We start from the raw sequence: 12,935 nt of genomic DNA on the forward strand, positions 1-12,935 counted from the left end.
TAAGCTGAGCCAATCAAGCCTTTGATAGTTTATTGCCTATTATTTCTGAATATGTAGCAGCAAATTATATAAGAGAAGGTTTATTTTTCAAAAACTTTGAAGCCCAAATGTCCCAAATGAGAAGGTAGGCTAAGGACATGTGTCAAACTTGGAATTGTTGGATGTATTCTGGTCAAGAATTTGAGTGGAATACAACTAAAAAAGCAGAGGAGTAGCCTACACATTTGGTACCATACAGTCCAGTCCAGCTATTACCAGCAATTTTCCATGGATATTAATAGTTTATCTTTTATTTCATGCTGCTATAGCAAAACATTGTGATTTGTCCCGTCTTGTCATGATAAATAGGCTATATGATCAACAACGCTGAATTATATGACTGAAATGGCCAAAAATGTAATATTTTGTTCAAGAATATTTGTCTTACAGCAATCACCAGTACATTTTTTCTTTATTTGTTTATTATATTGTTGCTAATCCGTACCTCTGTAGCAGACATTAGGAAGTTAAACTACTTCGTTTCACTAGAAAAAGAAGTTTTTTTTTATTTTTGTCACGATGGTAGCAATGGGCTGCTGGAATATCACAAATAAAATACTGCCATTTGTGGATATTATCATAGAAAGTAAAAAAACAAAAAACAAAAAACTCTTTCAGCAAAATCTCTGTTATGAAAGGTTGAAGCAAGAAGCCTTAATGAATATAGGCTCTCTAGACTCGGGGCTCCACTAAATGGGCCTCAGAGCTGTGAAAACATCACCTGGACAGCTTGAGCATCGCTGTTTACCGCTCAGATCCACCTGACAGTAGCTGCAATTAGATTTACTGCACCAAAATGGAGTGAGCGGAACTTGGTTTTATTGTGAAGGCGGATGGGGTAGACTTGCAGTTTTATTGTGTTACTTGATTCAAACTGTTTTTTTGCAGCGCTGCTTCCGCGTCTATCACATGGCCAGTCCGCGCGGAAGAAACAGGGCTGCTGAGCAGAAACCAGCACACCATGGAAGAGCCTTTTAAATGTCTGACAGATGCGTACAGATGTTTTCTTAGCGGATCGCGTCCCGACCGAAGCGCCGCGGATGTGGCAGCTGTGATATTTGGCGGGCTGCGTGGTCTGGTGCCCGTTCAGCTCAGAGAGGAGCTCTGCAGTGAAGCAGAGATGATCTGCATCAGTGTGACTCTGCTGGAGAAGATCACCTCCAGTCTGACGGCTCAGAGTCTCCCTATCCAGCTCACATTATACTCTGAGGAGGTCCTGAGGGTGCTGTTTGGAGACATGAACCTCATGGAACAACTGGTAAGTGTGCCTTACTGTTCAGGCTGAATACAAACAAAAAGTAACTGAAATGCACTGAATCATTTTAATGGTCACTTCTAAAAAACCTCCACAGGTCCATCACTTCCAAGCAGAAGACCAGATTATCTCACATTTGGCTGCAAAGTGTGCATCAGCGTGTGTTTTCTTCCATCTCCAAAAATGTGTGAGTATTAAGCGTTGTAGTCACAATTTTAACAACACAGAGTTTAGCCAAGTGTTCTCAGAAAGCATTCTATAGGCCAGGGGTATCAAACATGCGGCCCGCGGGTCAAAACCGGCCCACCAGAGGGTTCAATCCGGCCTGGACGACTTTGTAAAGTGTAAAAGTTACAGATAAGACATTAACTGTAAATTGTAAATTTGTAAAACTATATATTTAAAATAATTTCTAGACCATGACATGTTGTTTTGATCATAAAGTAAAATACTAGATTGTTCATTGTTCTTTTGTCGCTTTGTGTCTCGTTTTTGTAATATTTTGTCTTGTTTTTGTTGTTTTTTTCTCTGACTTTTGTTTATCTAATTTTTTTGTTGTTTTATGTTTCCTTTTTGTCTCGCTTGTTTTTTTGTCCATTTTTTTGTCATTTTGTTTCATGCTTTTGTCATTTTTTTTCTCGTTTGTGTTGTCAATTTTTTTCACTGTAAATTTTTTGTCGAATTTTTTGTCGAAGTTTTGTTTTGTGTCGTTTGTCTCATTTTTTGTCATTTTGTGTCTCATTTTTGTAATATTTTGTCTTGTTTTTGTTGTTTTTTTTATCTCTTTATGTCTGACTTTTGGCATTTTGATCATAAAATAAAATACTATATCATTCAGTTTCAGATTCCTGTGACTAAAGGTTTTGTTCCTTTGTAGACACTCTATGATCTGTAAGTTGTAATGTGGAAATGATAAACTGAGACATAATGTTGTTGAAATGTAATTTATTTTTCTTAAGAAATTTCGGGTTGTTCATGATGTTTTGTAAAAAAAAAAATTATTCCTTAAATGTGAACATTTTCAGAATGTACTTTTTTGCACTAAAACAAAGGAAATATTTGGATTTGTGGTTGTTTATAGGTTATTATGCTGTGATTTTACTGGTCCGGTCCACTTGAGACCAAATTGGGCTGAATGTGGCCCCTGAACTAAAATGAGCTGGACACTCCTGCTATAGGTGGTCTGTCTGTTCAGCTGCTTCATCTGTGTATAGTCTTTTTTATTTATTTTTTTGTCCAAGCTTTATTCAAACTAAGCACTCTGAATACATTTAAATTCTGGATATTAACATTTTACGAAGATACCAAATCTTTTCTTTTTCCTTTTCTTTTTAGCGTGGTGCAGGTCTGAATATTTCACACAGTGTATGCACCAAGTTAAAATTTATTGTAATTTTCAAACATACGGTTTATAAGTTAAATGGTCATTGTGGACCATTGTGTCAGATAGACCAGACATTTAAGGAGCATAAAACATAAACCAAATGGGAACATAACAGGCATAAACACCCACAAACTTGAAAGCCTTGGACTAGTTATAATTTATAGGAAAGCCACAGGAAGTACATGTTCTGTACATCCCATAACTTGACCGTCCATTTGTTTTCAAAATAACATAGTGAGAATGTAACATACCAGTCCAAATTTGAGAAGACTGATGGTCAAATGTCTTTTATTGTAATTACAGGTCATAAACCAATTTGCAGTTTTGCAGTCCAACTTAGACCAGTGTAGCTCGACACAGGACCAACGTAAGAGCTAAACAGAAAAAGAAGCACAGAAATATCACATTAGCTTGCTTCACAAATACCGATGTTTCCTTTAAACACTAAACATTGAGAACATATTATTGCTGTACCTTGTTGCCACTTTCAAATGGAGCTAAATTCCTTGTTAACAGGAAATGAAACATGAAAGACACGAAGTACATTTCTAAATAAAACTCTGCATATTTTAACCACAGTGAATTTGGGTCCTTAACAGACAACATGCAGAGAGATTAGTGTATTCCTGCTAAACAAACATCAACATGGACAAAATTCAGGAGATTCAAGACAAGGGGTGGAATCTTCAGCAGCGATTAACTCTCAATACTGTACTGTCTCTTATCATAATCTCTCTCTCTCTCTCTCTCTCTCTCTCTCTCTCTGTGTGTGTGTTTGTGTGTGTGTGTGTGTGTGTGTGTGTGTGTGTGTGTGTGCACTGTAATTTCTCAGGGAATGGTCTGTCCTTGCTGGCAGAAGAAGTGTACACAGGCTTTTCACAGCTCATCCCCTGGAACTGAATTAGATGCCTGTCTCTGGTCAGTGACGGAAGTTTTAAGAAAAACTCTTAAAGAATCTCAGCAAGGTAAAACCAGTTAGTTGTGTCCATTTAAACTGTGAGCAAAGTCTGTCTACTAGTTTAGCTTACATCTAAGTGACAACCAAACTCTGCTGTGTGAACCCAAAATAAGAATATTGGCTACAGCTGACCGTCATGTTGACCAGCCAGCAGAAGGCTAGGTATTGTTTTTGCCTTACGGATACTGAACTGTCATCCTGCACACCGTAGTGAATACTAGCTTCCAAAACTAGGCCATGCCAGTCATACAGTGGCTTTTAAAATGTGCTTCACAAAGAATGTTGAAAACCCTTTAGCCCAGCTGATGTGTTTTATACAGATACCATTATTTTAGATTTTAAAAATAACAGCTGATCATACACAAATATTTTAACAAGGATACCTCAAATTGTTTTAAAAATTCCTTTCCTGACATTGAATACACCCGTAGAAACTCATCTCTGTTCATCAAAATTATATATTTATCATTTTATTCCCACTAAAATAATTCCTTTATGCATTCAAATTACCTGAATGTACAATATACAGTTGATGCAAGTACATTCCTGTGCAGTATCCCTCAAATAACAAATGATTCAAAATTGTAATTATATTGTAATTATAGATTGATTTCCTGCAGGAAAATCACATCTTGAGATAGCGATTTAAGATGCCTAATAACATTATCTCTCTTGACATTCCATAATATTGTGTTCTACCATGAGACCTCTGCATGTTTAAAAAAAAAAAAAAAAAGATTATTACAACTGAACACAAACATAGTCAATATTGTGAACTGAGTGGAAGCCTCATAAAGGCAACATATGGAAAACATATCTGAGCCATAACTCAGAGTGAGGGATGTCGTAGTACACAGTTTGGTATGTATTGTAATGGAACGTGTAGAAATGGTAGAAACTACACTTTATGATTAAAATTGCACTCGTTAATTTAGGGTCACCATCCTCAGCTTGCCTGAGGAATTTATCAATTTAAGGCAAGTCTCAAAGAGACTTTGATTAAAATGAAGTTGATCAGTCTCACTATGAAAGTCATAAACTCTGATTTCATTGACCTCCAGTTCCTGAAACAAAGAAATACACGGTAAAACCAATGATAATTATATACAAACATTTATTAACTAATACTACAAACAAACAATAAACAACAATGACATGACAGCAATAGACAGTGAATAAATAAATGAATAAATGCAGATAAATAAACTAATGAACTGTGATCGTCACTGGAAGCAGTTGGTAGAAAAGGTGATGAATTTAGAATGACTTTGAAAATTGCAAAACCAATTATATTCAATTTGTAATTCACCCATTTAGCAGAAGGAAAGAATGAAAGGCAGCAAATTATAAAAAATCAGATGCTGCATTTACAGAATGGCTTACATGACTGAATGAAATTACTTAAACATGAGTCACTTATTTAAATTGCAGTGAACAAAATCATTTGTACGCTAGCAAGCAGTAAACAGTAAGAAGGACTACAGGAAGAGCTGAATAGAGCAGTCAAGAGTGTTTGCAGGAGGATCTTTGTTCTGTTCTGTGTTGTGTCTAATCTCTCATGTTGATTGCATGTGTTTCCTTCCATTAGGAATCCTTGGGAAACTTCTGGACACATTTGACTGCAGCCTTTGTGCTTTATGTTCAAAATTGCTCCCTGAGAAAAATGAAGAGTGTTTAGACAGTTTTACCCACAGCAGACACTGGGGGACAACAATGTGCCTCCTGCTGGATCTGTTGGAGGTGCTTTCTGCGTCCAGTTTGACATGTGGAACCCGTGTCTGTCTGAAGAGTCAGAGAATTACGTACATTCGCTCTGCAGCTCTCCTGACAATGATCAGCTGCTCCTCAGAGGGTTTTGTCAAAAAGCGAGCACTGCTTCTCCTGAAGAGAACTGTGCTTGAGAAGGTTGGAGAGGACTGGGCTTTAGGAGAGGTCTTGTCGTCTGGACTGAAATATGAGAACTTCGGCTCTGATATGAGCATGTTGGCTCAAAGCGTGTTAACGGCCGTCGCTAATAACTGGTTAGACAGTGTTCAAGTGGAGCCTGCTGCTTTCTTTGGAGGGATCAGATGCACGAAGATGATGGGAGATGAAGGTCAGAAACCAGACTGTGTGATGCTGAGAGCTGTCAGCCTGATTGTTCTCAAGTCCATAGAGCTTCACATCCAAACAACTGGTACAAAGGGTGAGAATCCATGATAAAAAAGACAACACTGGTAAAAAAAAAAAAAAAAAAAAAATACAGCATACATTGTGTGTATTGTGGTGAATGCTAATTTAAAGCTACAGCACGAGAACAGTTTTAAGGAGAGCAATGAGTTTGAACTGAATATTATTTAAGTGTCAAGTTGTTTTGGTTATAGCAACAGCCGGTAGCTGGTATTTAGAGCTGTAAACACCTTTTATAGGATCCTAACAACGGCTTGTTACAAATACAACAGACAACAGAACATCAGCTTTAATTTTTTGTGTTTGCTACTGATGGATATAATAATACACTGCAGTAGAGTTGTAGGAAACAATGGAGTTAATAATTCTCCGTTGATTCATTAGAATGAACAACGTTTTCTACATTACACATACGTGATCATTTGTTATTGTAAAATATTGATGTTTAATGTGGCTTAAGGCAGCTGTGAAAGGGGTTGTGCATGCTGGTGAATCCACAGAGAATTATCACCAGAATCTGCAGCTCTCCTTGACGTTATGAAGCTTTGTACACAGTTTGAGTTCATTGTTTTGGGATGCGGCCAACGACTTTGCTGTTCACCGCCGCTGCTTTCATAGTATAGCTGGCAGGTGTTTCTCATAATAAAGTTTCAAAAACCCAACCACAGACAGATACAGCAAGTGACTAGCTGGTAAATTGTGTACCATAGTTGAGAATTTAGCAGCTGTAAAGTCCTATATTTTGGTGAGGAGCTGGTCAAGACCAAAAGGAAGCTGAAAGAGAGGAAACATTGGTCTTACAGTCATCAGGTTACAAGTGTGTCCCAATGAAAGATTATGTTGCTCCTGGATATGTAAGCAGTAGACAAGTTTACTGTATCAGCTTCACAGAAAAAGTAACAATATGTCAGTGTTCTTTTCTGCAGATTTTAATTATCGTGACAATTGAAATTTTGATTGTTTTTCTTTTCACAATACTTGGAAATATAAATAGAAAATTAGAGATATTGCAGCTGTGTGGGAAAAATTGCTGTAAATCTGCTAAATAATTTTGAGCATCTAACAACACATGAAACAACAGTTTTTACTTTAAGGGAGTGTTAGTATTTTAATGGTAGTGGAGGGTCTGTAGTTTTTAGAAGAAGAAATAGATGTGGTCTGTCATTGATACATGACATCTTCAGGATTTGTTATGCATCAGTAATTCTAAGTTCAGTTAAGTGACCATGCTGAAACACTTCCTGTCCTCTCACAACAGGAGCAGACGGCGCCACAGAGGTTGATGGACATCTACAGAGTTTGTGGGGCTTCCTGAGGCGGTATCGTACCCAACTGACAGAGGTCACACATCTCTGTTGCTGGATCAGTCTGCTGTTTGGAGAGCAGGATGATGACATGATGGAGGCAGCCAAAGCAGCACTCTCCATATTCCTCAGTCACAGGTACAATAGATAACGCATGCATGTGGCATTTGTCTTATCAATATTACATGCAAACAAAGTCAACAAGAAAAAATATTTGTCTAGTCTGGATTTCTGGAGGCTGATATATATTTTTTGAACCAAGTTTTTATTTAAATTACATGTTTTAATACATATTTATATGCTACTCAAAATGGACGAACAAGAACACATGATAAACACAAACAAATATATAATTCGGCAACACGACAAACTCATGGCATCGTCTCAACCCACCTAGAAAAGAATTACATTTAAGGAAGAATTAGAGAGCAGCAGAGGGTTGTGAAACATGTTAAAATATACATTCCAGATACAAGTATAGTTACATCTCCACTTGCAATTCAAACAAAAACATCTCCCCTAGCCTGTTAAATCAAATTAAATTAAATTAAAGTAAGCAATAACAGGACCCCTAAACTTCAAATGGAGTTTTGCTGTTATTTTATCCATTGAATACACTTTCTTTAATCTCTCTCTCCATTGGTGGAGGGTGGGAGGTAGTGGGCTGAGCCAAGGCACAGTTATCATTTTCTTTGCCACCAGTAGTAGGATGTGTAGTAGATATGCCTTTGTTTTTTATCCATTGCTTCCTTTGGAATAGAACCGATTATACAGAACAATGGCTCAGGTGGCAAATCAACACTTAAAATGAATCTGATTTCTGCCTGAATCCCCTCCCAAAATAGTTTCAGTTTTGGACAGTCCCAAAATATGTGTGTGTGGTCTCCAATTTTGCGACAGTTTCTCCAGCATAAATTGTTGTTTCTTTCGTCAAAGGTTGAGATTATGGAGAGTTTTTTAAAAATATCTCATCTTTAATTTCCAATTAAATTCTTTCCACATTGGGCTGTTGGTTATTTTGTGTCCTGAATCACACACCTCCCACCACTCCTCATCTTCAATAATAACATTCATTTCTAGTTCCCACCTTTCTTCGATATGAAGAGAGCCCCCAGACCAATGTGTTTGTAAGCATTTATATAGTTCTGAGACAATTTTTTTTGTTGTTTTTTTCTTTCATATTCCTAATCAGAAAAACCTCTATTGGTGTTGGTGGCTGTTTCAGCGCGTTCCATTCCTTATGTGTAATTAAATAATTTCTTAATTGTAAGAGGCTGACTTTTTTAACAAAGAATCTGTGCAGTGCAGCTAAAAATTTTAATCGGTCACACTAGTGCACTTAACACTTGCACTGTGCTGTGAAAGGTGCACGGTTCTCCCTCCAAGCATCATGTCAGCGCCAGGCCACAAGCCCAAACAGTGGAGTCAGAAGCGATAATAAAACTGAATACTGGTTATTATAGAGCTACCTTTTACATATTTTTCTTCTGTGTTAAATGTACAAGACATTTATCTGTACCTTTATTCCTGTTTACAGTCGGTACATAATCTGTTAAACCAACTGACAAAAATAGTAATGCTTCAGATGTATTATTCTGCACCAAAAGGCACAATGAAAACTTGTTGGGTCTACCAAAATTAAGTGCTGATGCAGCTAAATGAAAAGAGTGAATGCACAAGTGCCACCATTGTAAAAAGTTAGTCTGTATGTTTTCGAAAACCTTCCAGACATGTTTTAATATATATAGAAATGCTGTACTTGGAATAGCGATTTGTGTCTGCCTTTTTCGTTACTTGACTGAACTACAAACGTCTAACCGCTGGAAAGAGTGTTTGCTACTTCACCGTTGCTTCACTGTCTTTGATTTTACCACTCATTCAAACTAACTAACCACTGGTCTCATCCTACAGACTGCGTTCTGGGTTGGATGATGGTGCTGCGTTTGCGGCAGCCTGTGCGTCTGGCTGCAACCCTCACTGTCACTTTGTACTTCTGCTTCAGAGCGTCTCCTTTGACCACAGCATCCTCCTTGACTTCCTCATCTCTGTTGAAACCTGCTTCCTGGAATACTTTTTGCGATACCTCAAGTACCTCCGAGATAACTGGCAAAGCTTTATTGCAGCATGTGGAGGCATTAGTGTGTCAGGCTGTGATTCTTCACTGCAGCAGTCATTTACTGCCTCAAGTGCTGATGATGGGGCTACACTGGCATATAAAGGTGAGGGAGATAATGCTGAATTTAGTTCAGGTGTCCAAGTCACAGGTATTAATCCACCAGTGAACAGGGTCAGTTTGGCTCCAGAGGTTCGCCTTGTAGAATACGATAGTTCTGATGAGTCTGATCCAGACAACACAGAAGGTTCTGACGTTGGACCACGAGCATCTGTATGTGAGAAAAGTAGATTTAGTGCCTTGGATGTACAACAGGAGACTAGTGGGCTATCAGTATTTATCAGACAGACACAAAATGAGTTACCAGCAGCATTATTGGTTGAACCTAACTGTTCCCTGGAAAGAAAACCGGAAGATTCATCACTGCCAGTGTTACAATGTGGTCAAACCCTGTGTGCAAACATGGCACCTCTGTCAGGGCAGGTGTCATTTGAAACTTTAGCCAAAACCGTGTTCTGTTTGTCAGAGCTCAGGGAGGTGGTTACAAGGCTGCACACAAAGAAACTCTTCCCATATAACCCTTCTGCACTTTTAAAGCTCCTAGAACAAGTAGAAAACTCTTACAAGCAATCACATGTGCCACACTTCAATAAATGCAGAACATAAGTAGTCTTTGTTTTGGTCTGCTTTGTGTGGTGGTGTGGAAGCTGTATGTGTGCACAAAGTGCACGTTTAGACAAGGTATTGTGTTTTTCTTTGAGGTGAAAAGTACATGCAATCCCTTGCAGCAGACATTACAAAATGAGCATTTCTTCAAATGGTAATGGCAGCCGCACAACTCCAAAGCACAGTACTGTATTCCACTCCATTGTTTAACAGCTGACACCAAATACTGTTCCTTTGGTGACTGTGCCCAAAGATCGCATTTTAACTTAAGGTGCCCACAGCATTTATGGTACTGAATCACTCCAGCATCAGCTACAATAATCCTTCCTGCAGCTCCTCTGCAGCAAAATGGGGTTTTGGCTTTGTCTTTCTGCCAAGCAGACATTCTATGTTATGCAAGTTCCTTGGGTTTTGCTAATCTTGTCTTGACTTACACAGCTCTCTTCATTGCTTTTCTGAAAGACATTTTAGAGAGTAGAGAGCTGAAATTGCTTTGGTTATATTTTTACAGCTTCCCCTTGTTTTCTGTCCACATTTGCTTCACTTTGTCAATGCAGAGGTTGTATTTACTTTACTGCATGTATTTACAGTAATGAAAAACAGTTTGTGAATGAATCAAGTTATTTGAGTTCCCCAGGTACATCTTTCCAGAGTTTAGGTTCCCTGACAGTCAAGGCATGCCCCCCTCTTGTCTTAAATTTAGATACGGGAACAGTAGTTTCCTGTCCTCAGGTTGGTAAGGTAGAGCTACTCAGAAATACAAAAAGATCTGAAAACAAATGAGTAGGCTGGTCGTGCACAGTCCACAGGTTCCTAAATGAGTTTAAGTCAGGAGTTTGGCAAGGTCATTCTAAAACCTTACTTCCAGCCTGATTTAGACGCGTCTTCACTATTGTTGATGTGTGTTTTGGGGATATTGTCTTATTGGAACTGCTTCCAAGATCCAACCTTCTGAATGATGATTTTAGATAAAGAAAGTAAAAACCAATGCCTTAGACTTTTCCACTGTAGTGTTCATCTGACAATTTTTTTTATTATATTTTTAAAATATCTGATCTACTTTTTGATTGTATGCAGTGTCAGAGATATTGGATAATGACAAATGTATTTTACTGAAACCAAAATAAAATTATTTAAATATTTGTTTAATGTCATTGCCTCAATGATTTTACTTACCATAGTATAGTCATTTAACCCATAACCCATTTTCCAAATTGCTAATGCTGCTTTGAATATTATTAGTGAATTGAAATTGCTGCAGTAGCTCTTTCCATTTGTTGACTTTGTTGACTTCCAGTTAGTTTAGAATTTTCAGTTCGTAAGTTTAAAGTCATTATTCTAGTATTCAAAAGAAACAGGCACCACTTTGTCCATTATTGTAGCAGCTCTATCTTCCACATATATTCTTCCCATAAGTGTGAAGGAGCTAAGTTTCAATCCAAGTGTCACATTTTGCTTCCGTATAAAATTTTAAGGTTTAGCCAAAGTTATTGTAATTGTATATTTTTTTCCAATCAAAAAGAAGTATAGAACCTCTTGGAGGTAGTGTAGAAAGATATATTTCTGTCAAGTTTTTTTTTTTTTTTTTTGTAGTAATCTGAAGCTGGTTTTCGATGAGAGATACTACACCACAAGGTGGCAGCAGAGTCGTGACCACGCTGAGGTACATCAAGTGACTCAATTTATATGCACACGTGGACAAAATTGTTGGTACCCCTCGGTTACTGAAAGAAAAACCCACAATGGTCACAGAAACAATTTGAATCTGACAAAAGTAATAATAAATAAAAATTCTATGAAAATTAACCAATGAAAATCAGACATTGCTTTTGAACTGTGGTTCAGCAGAATTATTTTAAAAAATAAACTCATGAAATAGGCCTGGACAAAAATGATGGTACCCTTAACTTAATATTTTGTTGCACAACCCTTTGAGGCAATCACTGCAGTCAAACAATTTCTGTAACTGTCAATGAGACTTCTGCACCTCTCAGCAGGTATTCTGGTCCACTCCTCATGAGCAGACTGCTCCAGTTGTCTCAGGTTTGAAGGTTCCTTCTCCAGACGGCATGTTTCAGCTCCTTCCACAGATGTTCAATAGGATTTAGATCAGGGCTCATAGAAAACCACTTCAGAATAGTCCAATGTTTTCCTATTAGCCATTCTTGGCTGTTTTTAGCTGTGTGTTTTGTGTCATTATCCTGTTGCAAGACCCATGACCTGCGACTGAGACCAAGCTTTCTGACACTGGGCAGCACATTTCTCTCTGGAATACCATGATAGTCATGAGATTTCATTGTACCCTGCACAGATTCAAGACACCCTGTACCAGATGCAGCAAAGCAGCCCCAGAACATAACAGAGCCTCCTCCATGTTTCACAGTAGGGACAGTGTTCTTTTCTTCATATGCTTCATGTTTGCATCTGTGAACATAGAGCTGATGTGCCTTGCCAAAAAGTTCCAGTTTTGTCTCGTCTGTCCATTGGACATTTTCCCAGAAGCTTTGTGGTTTGTCAACATGCAGTTTGGCAAATTCCAGTCTGGCGTTTTTATGATTTGTTTTCAACAACGGGGTCCTCCTTGGTCGTCTCCCATAAAGTCCACTTTGGCTCAAACAATGACGGATGGTGCGATGTGACACTGATGTACCTTGACCTTGGAATTCACCTTTAATGTCTTTAGAGGTTGTTCTGGCGTCTTTTGTTACCATTCACATTATCCGTCTCTTCCATTTGTCATCAATTTTCCTCCTGTGGCCACATCCAGGGAGGTTGGCTACAGTCCCATGGATCTTAAATTTCTGAATAATATGTGCAACTGTAGTCACAGGAACATCAAGCTGCTTGGAGATGGTCTTATAGCCTTTACCTTTAACATGTTTGTCTATAATTTTCTTTCTAATCTCCTGAGACAACTCTCTCCTTGGCTTCCTCTGGTCCATGTTTAGTGTGGTACAAACCATGTCACCAAACAGCACAGTGACTACTGTAACCCTATAAATAGGCCGACTGACTGATTACAAGTTTGTTAGACACCTGTGATGCTA

At 38.1% G+C, this 12,935-nt stretch overlaps 1 protein-coding gene across 1 annotated transcript; it reads left to right on the forward strand.

The window, feature by feature from the left end:
* Nucleotides 1–949: 949 nt before the first annotated feature.
* Nucleotides 950–11,030, forward strand: lins1 (lines homolog 1). The gene is made up of 6 exons (XM_023289060.3): nt 950–1,297; nt 1,392–1,481; nt 3,511–3,643; nt 5,225–5,821; nt 7,064–7,247; nt 9,021–11,030. Exons 1-6 carry the CDS (start codon nt 1,001–1,003, stop codon nt 9,886–9,888), a joined length of 2,169 nt encoding a protein of 722 aa, XP_023144828.2. The 5' UTR covers nt 950–1,000; the 3' UTR covers nt 9,889–11,030.
* Nucleotides 11,031–12,935: the final 1,905 nt, after the last annotated feature.

The sequence above is a fragment of the Amphiprion ocellaris genome, chromosome 1 (assembly GCF_022539595.1).
Source record: "Amphiprion ocellaris isolate individual 3 ecotype Okinawa chromosome 1, ASM2253959v1, whole genome shotgun sequence".
NCBI lineage: Eukaryota > Metazoa > Chordata > Actinopteri > Pomacentridae > Amphiprion > Amphiprion ocellaris.

What these genes read in the sequence shown, in the direction of transcription:
- lins1 (XM_023289060.3), top strand. Translation starts at nt 1,001, where the DNA reads ATGGAAGAGCCTTTTAAATGTCTGACAGATGCGTACAGATGTTTTCTT. An exon ending in TCTTAAAGAATCTCAGCAAG is followed by an intron (nt 3,644 to 5,224) that starts GTAAAACCAGTT and finishes TCCTTCCATTAG; the next exon opens with GAATCCTTGGGAAACTTCTG. An exon ending in CCAAACAACTGGTACAAAGG is followed by an intron (nt 5,822 to 7,063) that starts GTGAGAATCCAT and finishes CTCTCACAACAG; the next exon opens with GAGCAGACGGCGCCACAGAG.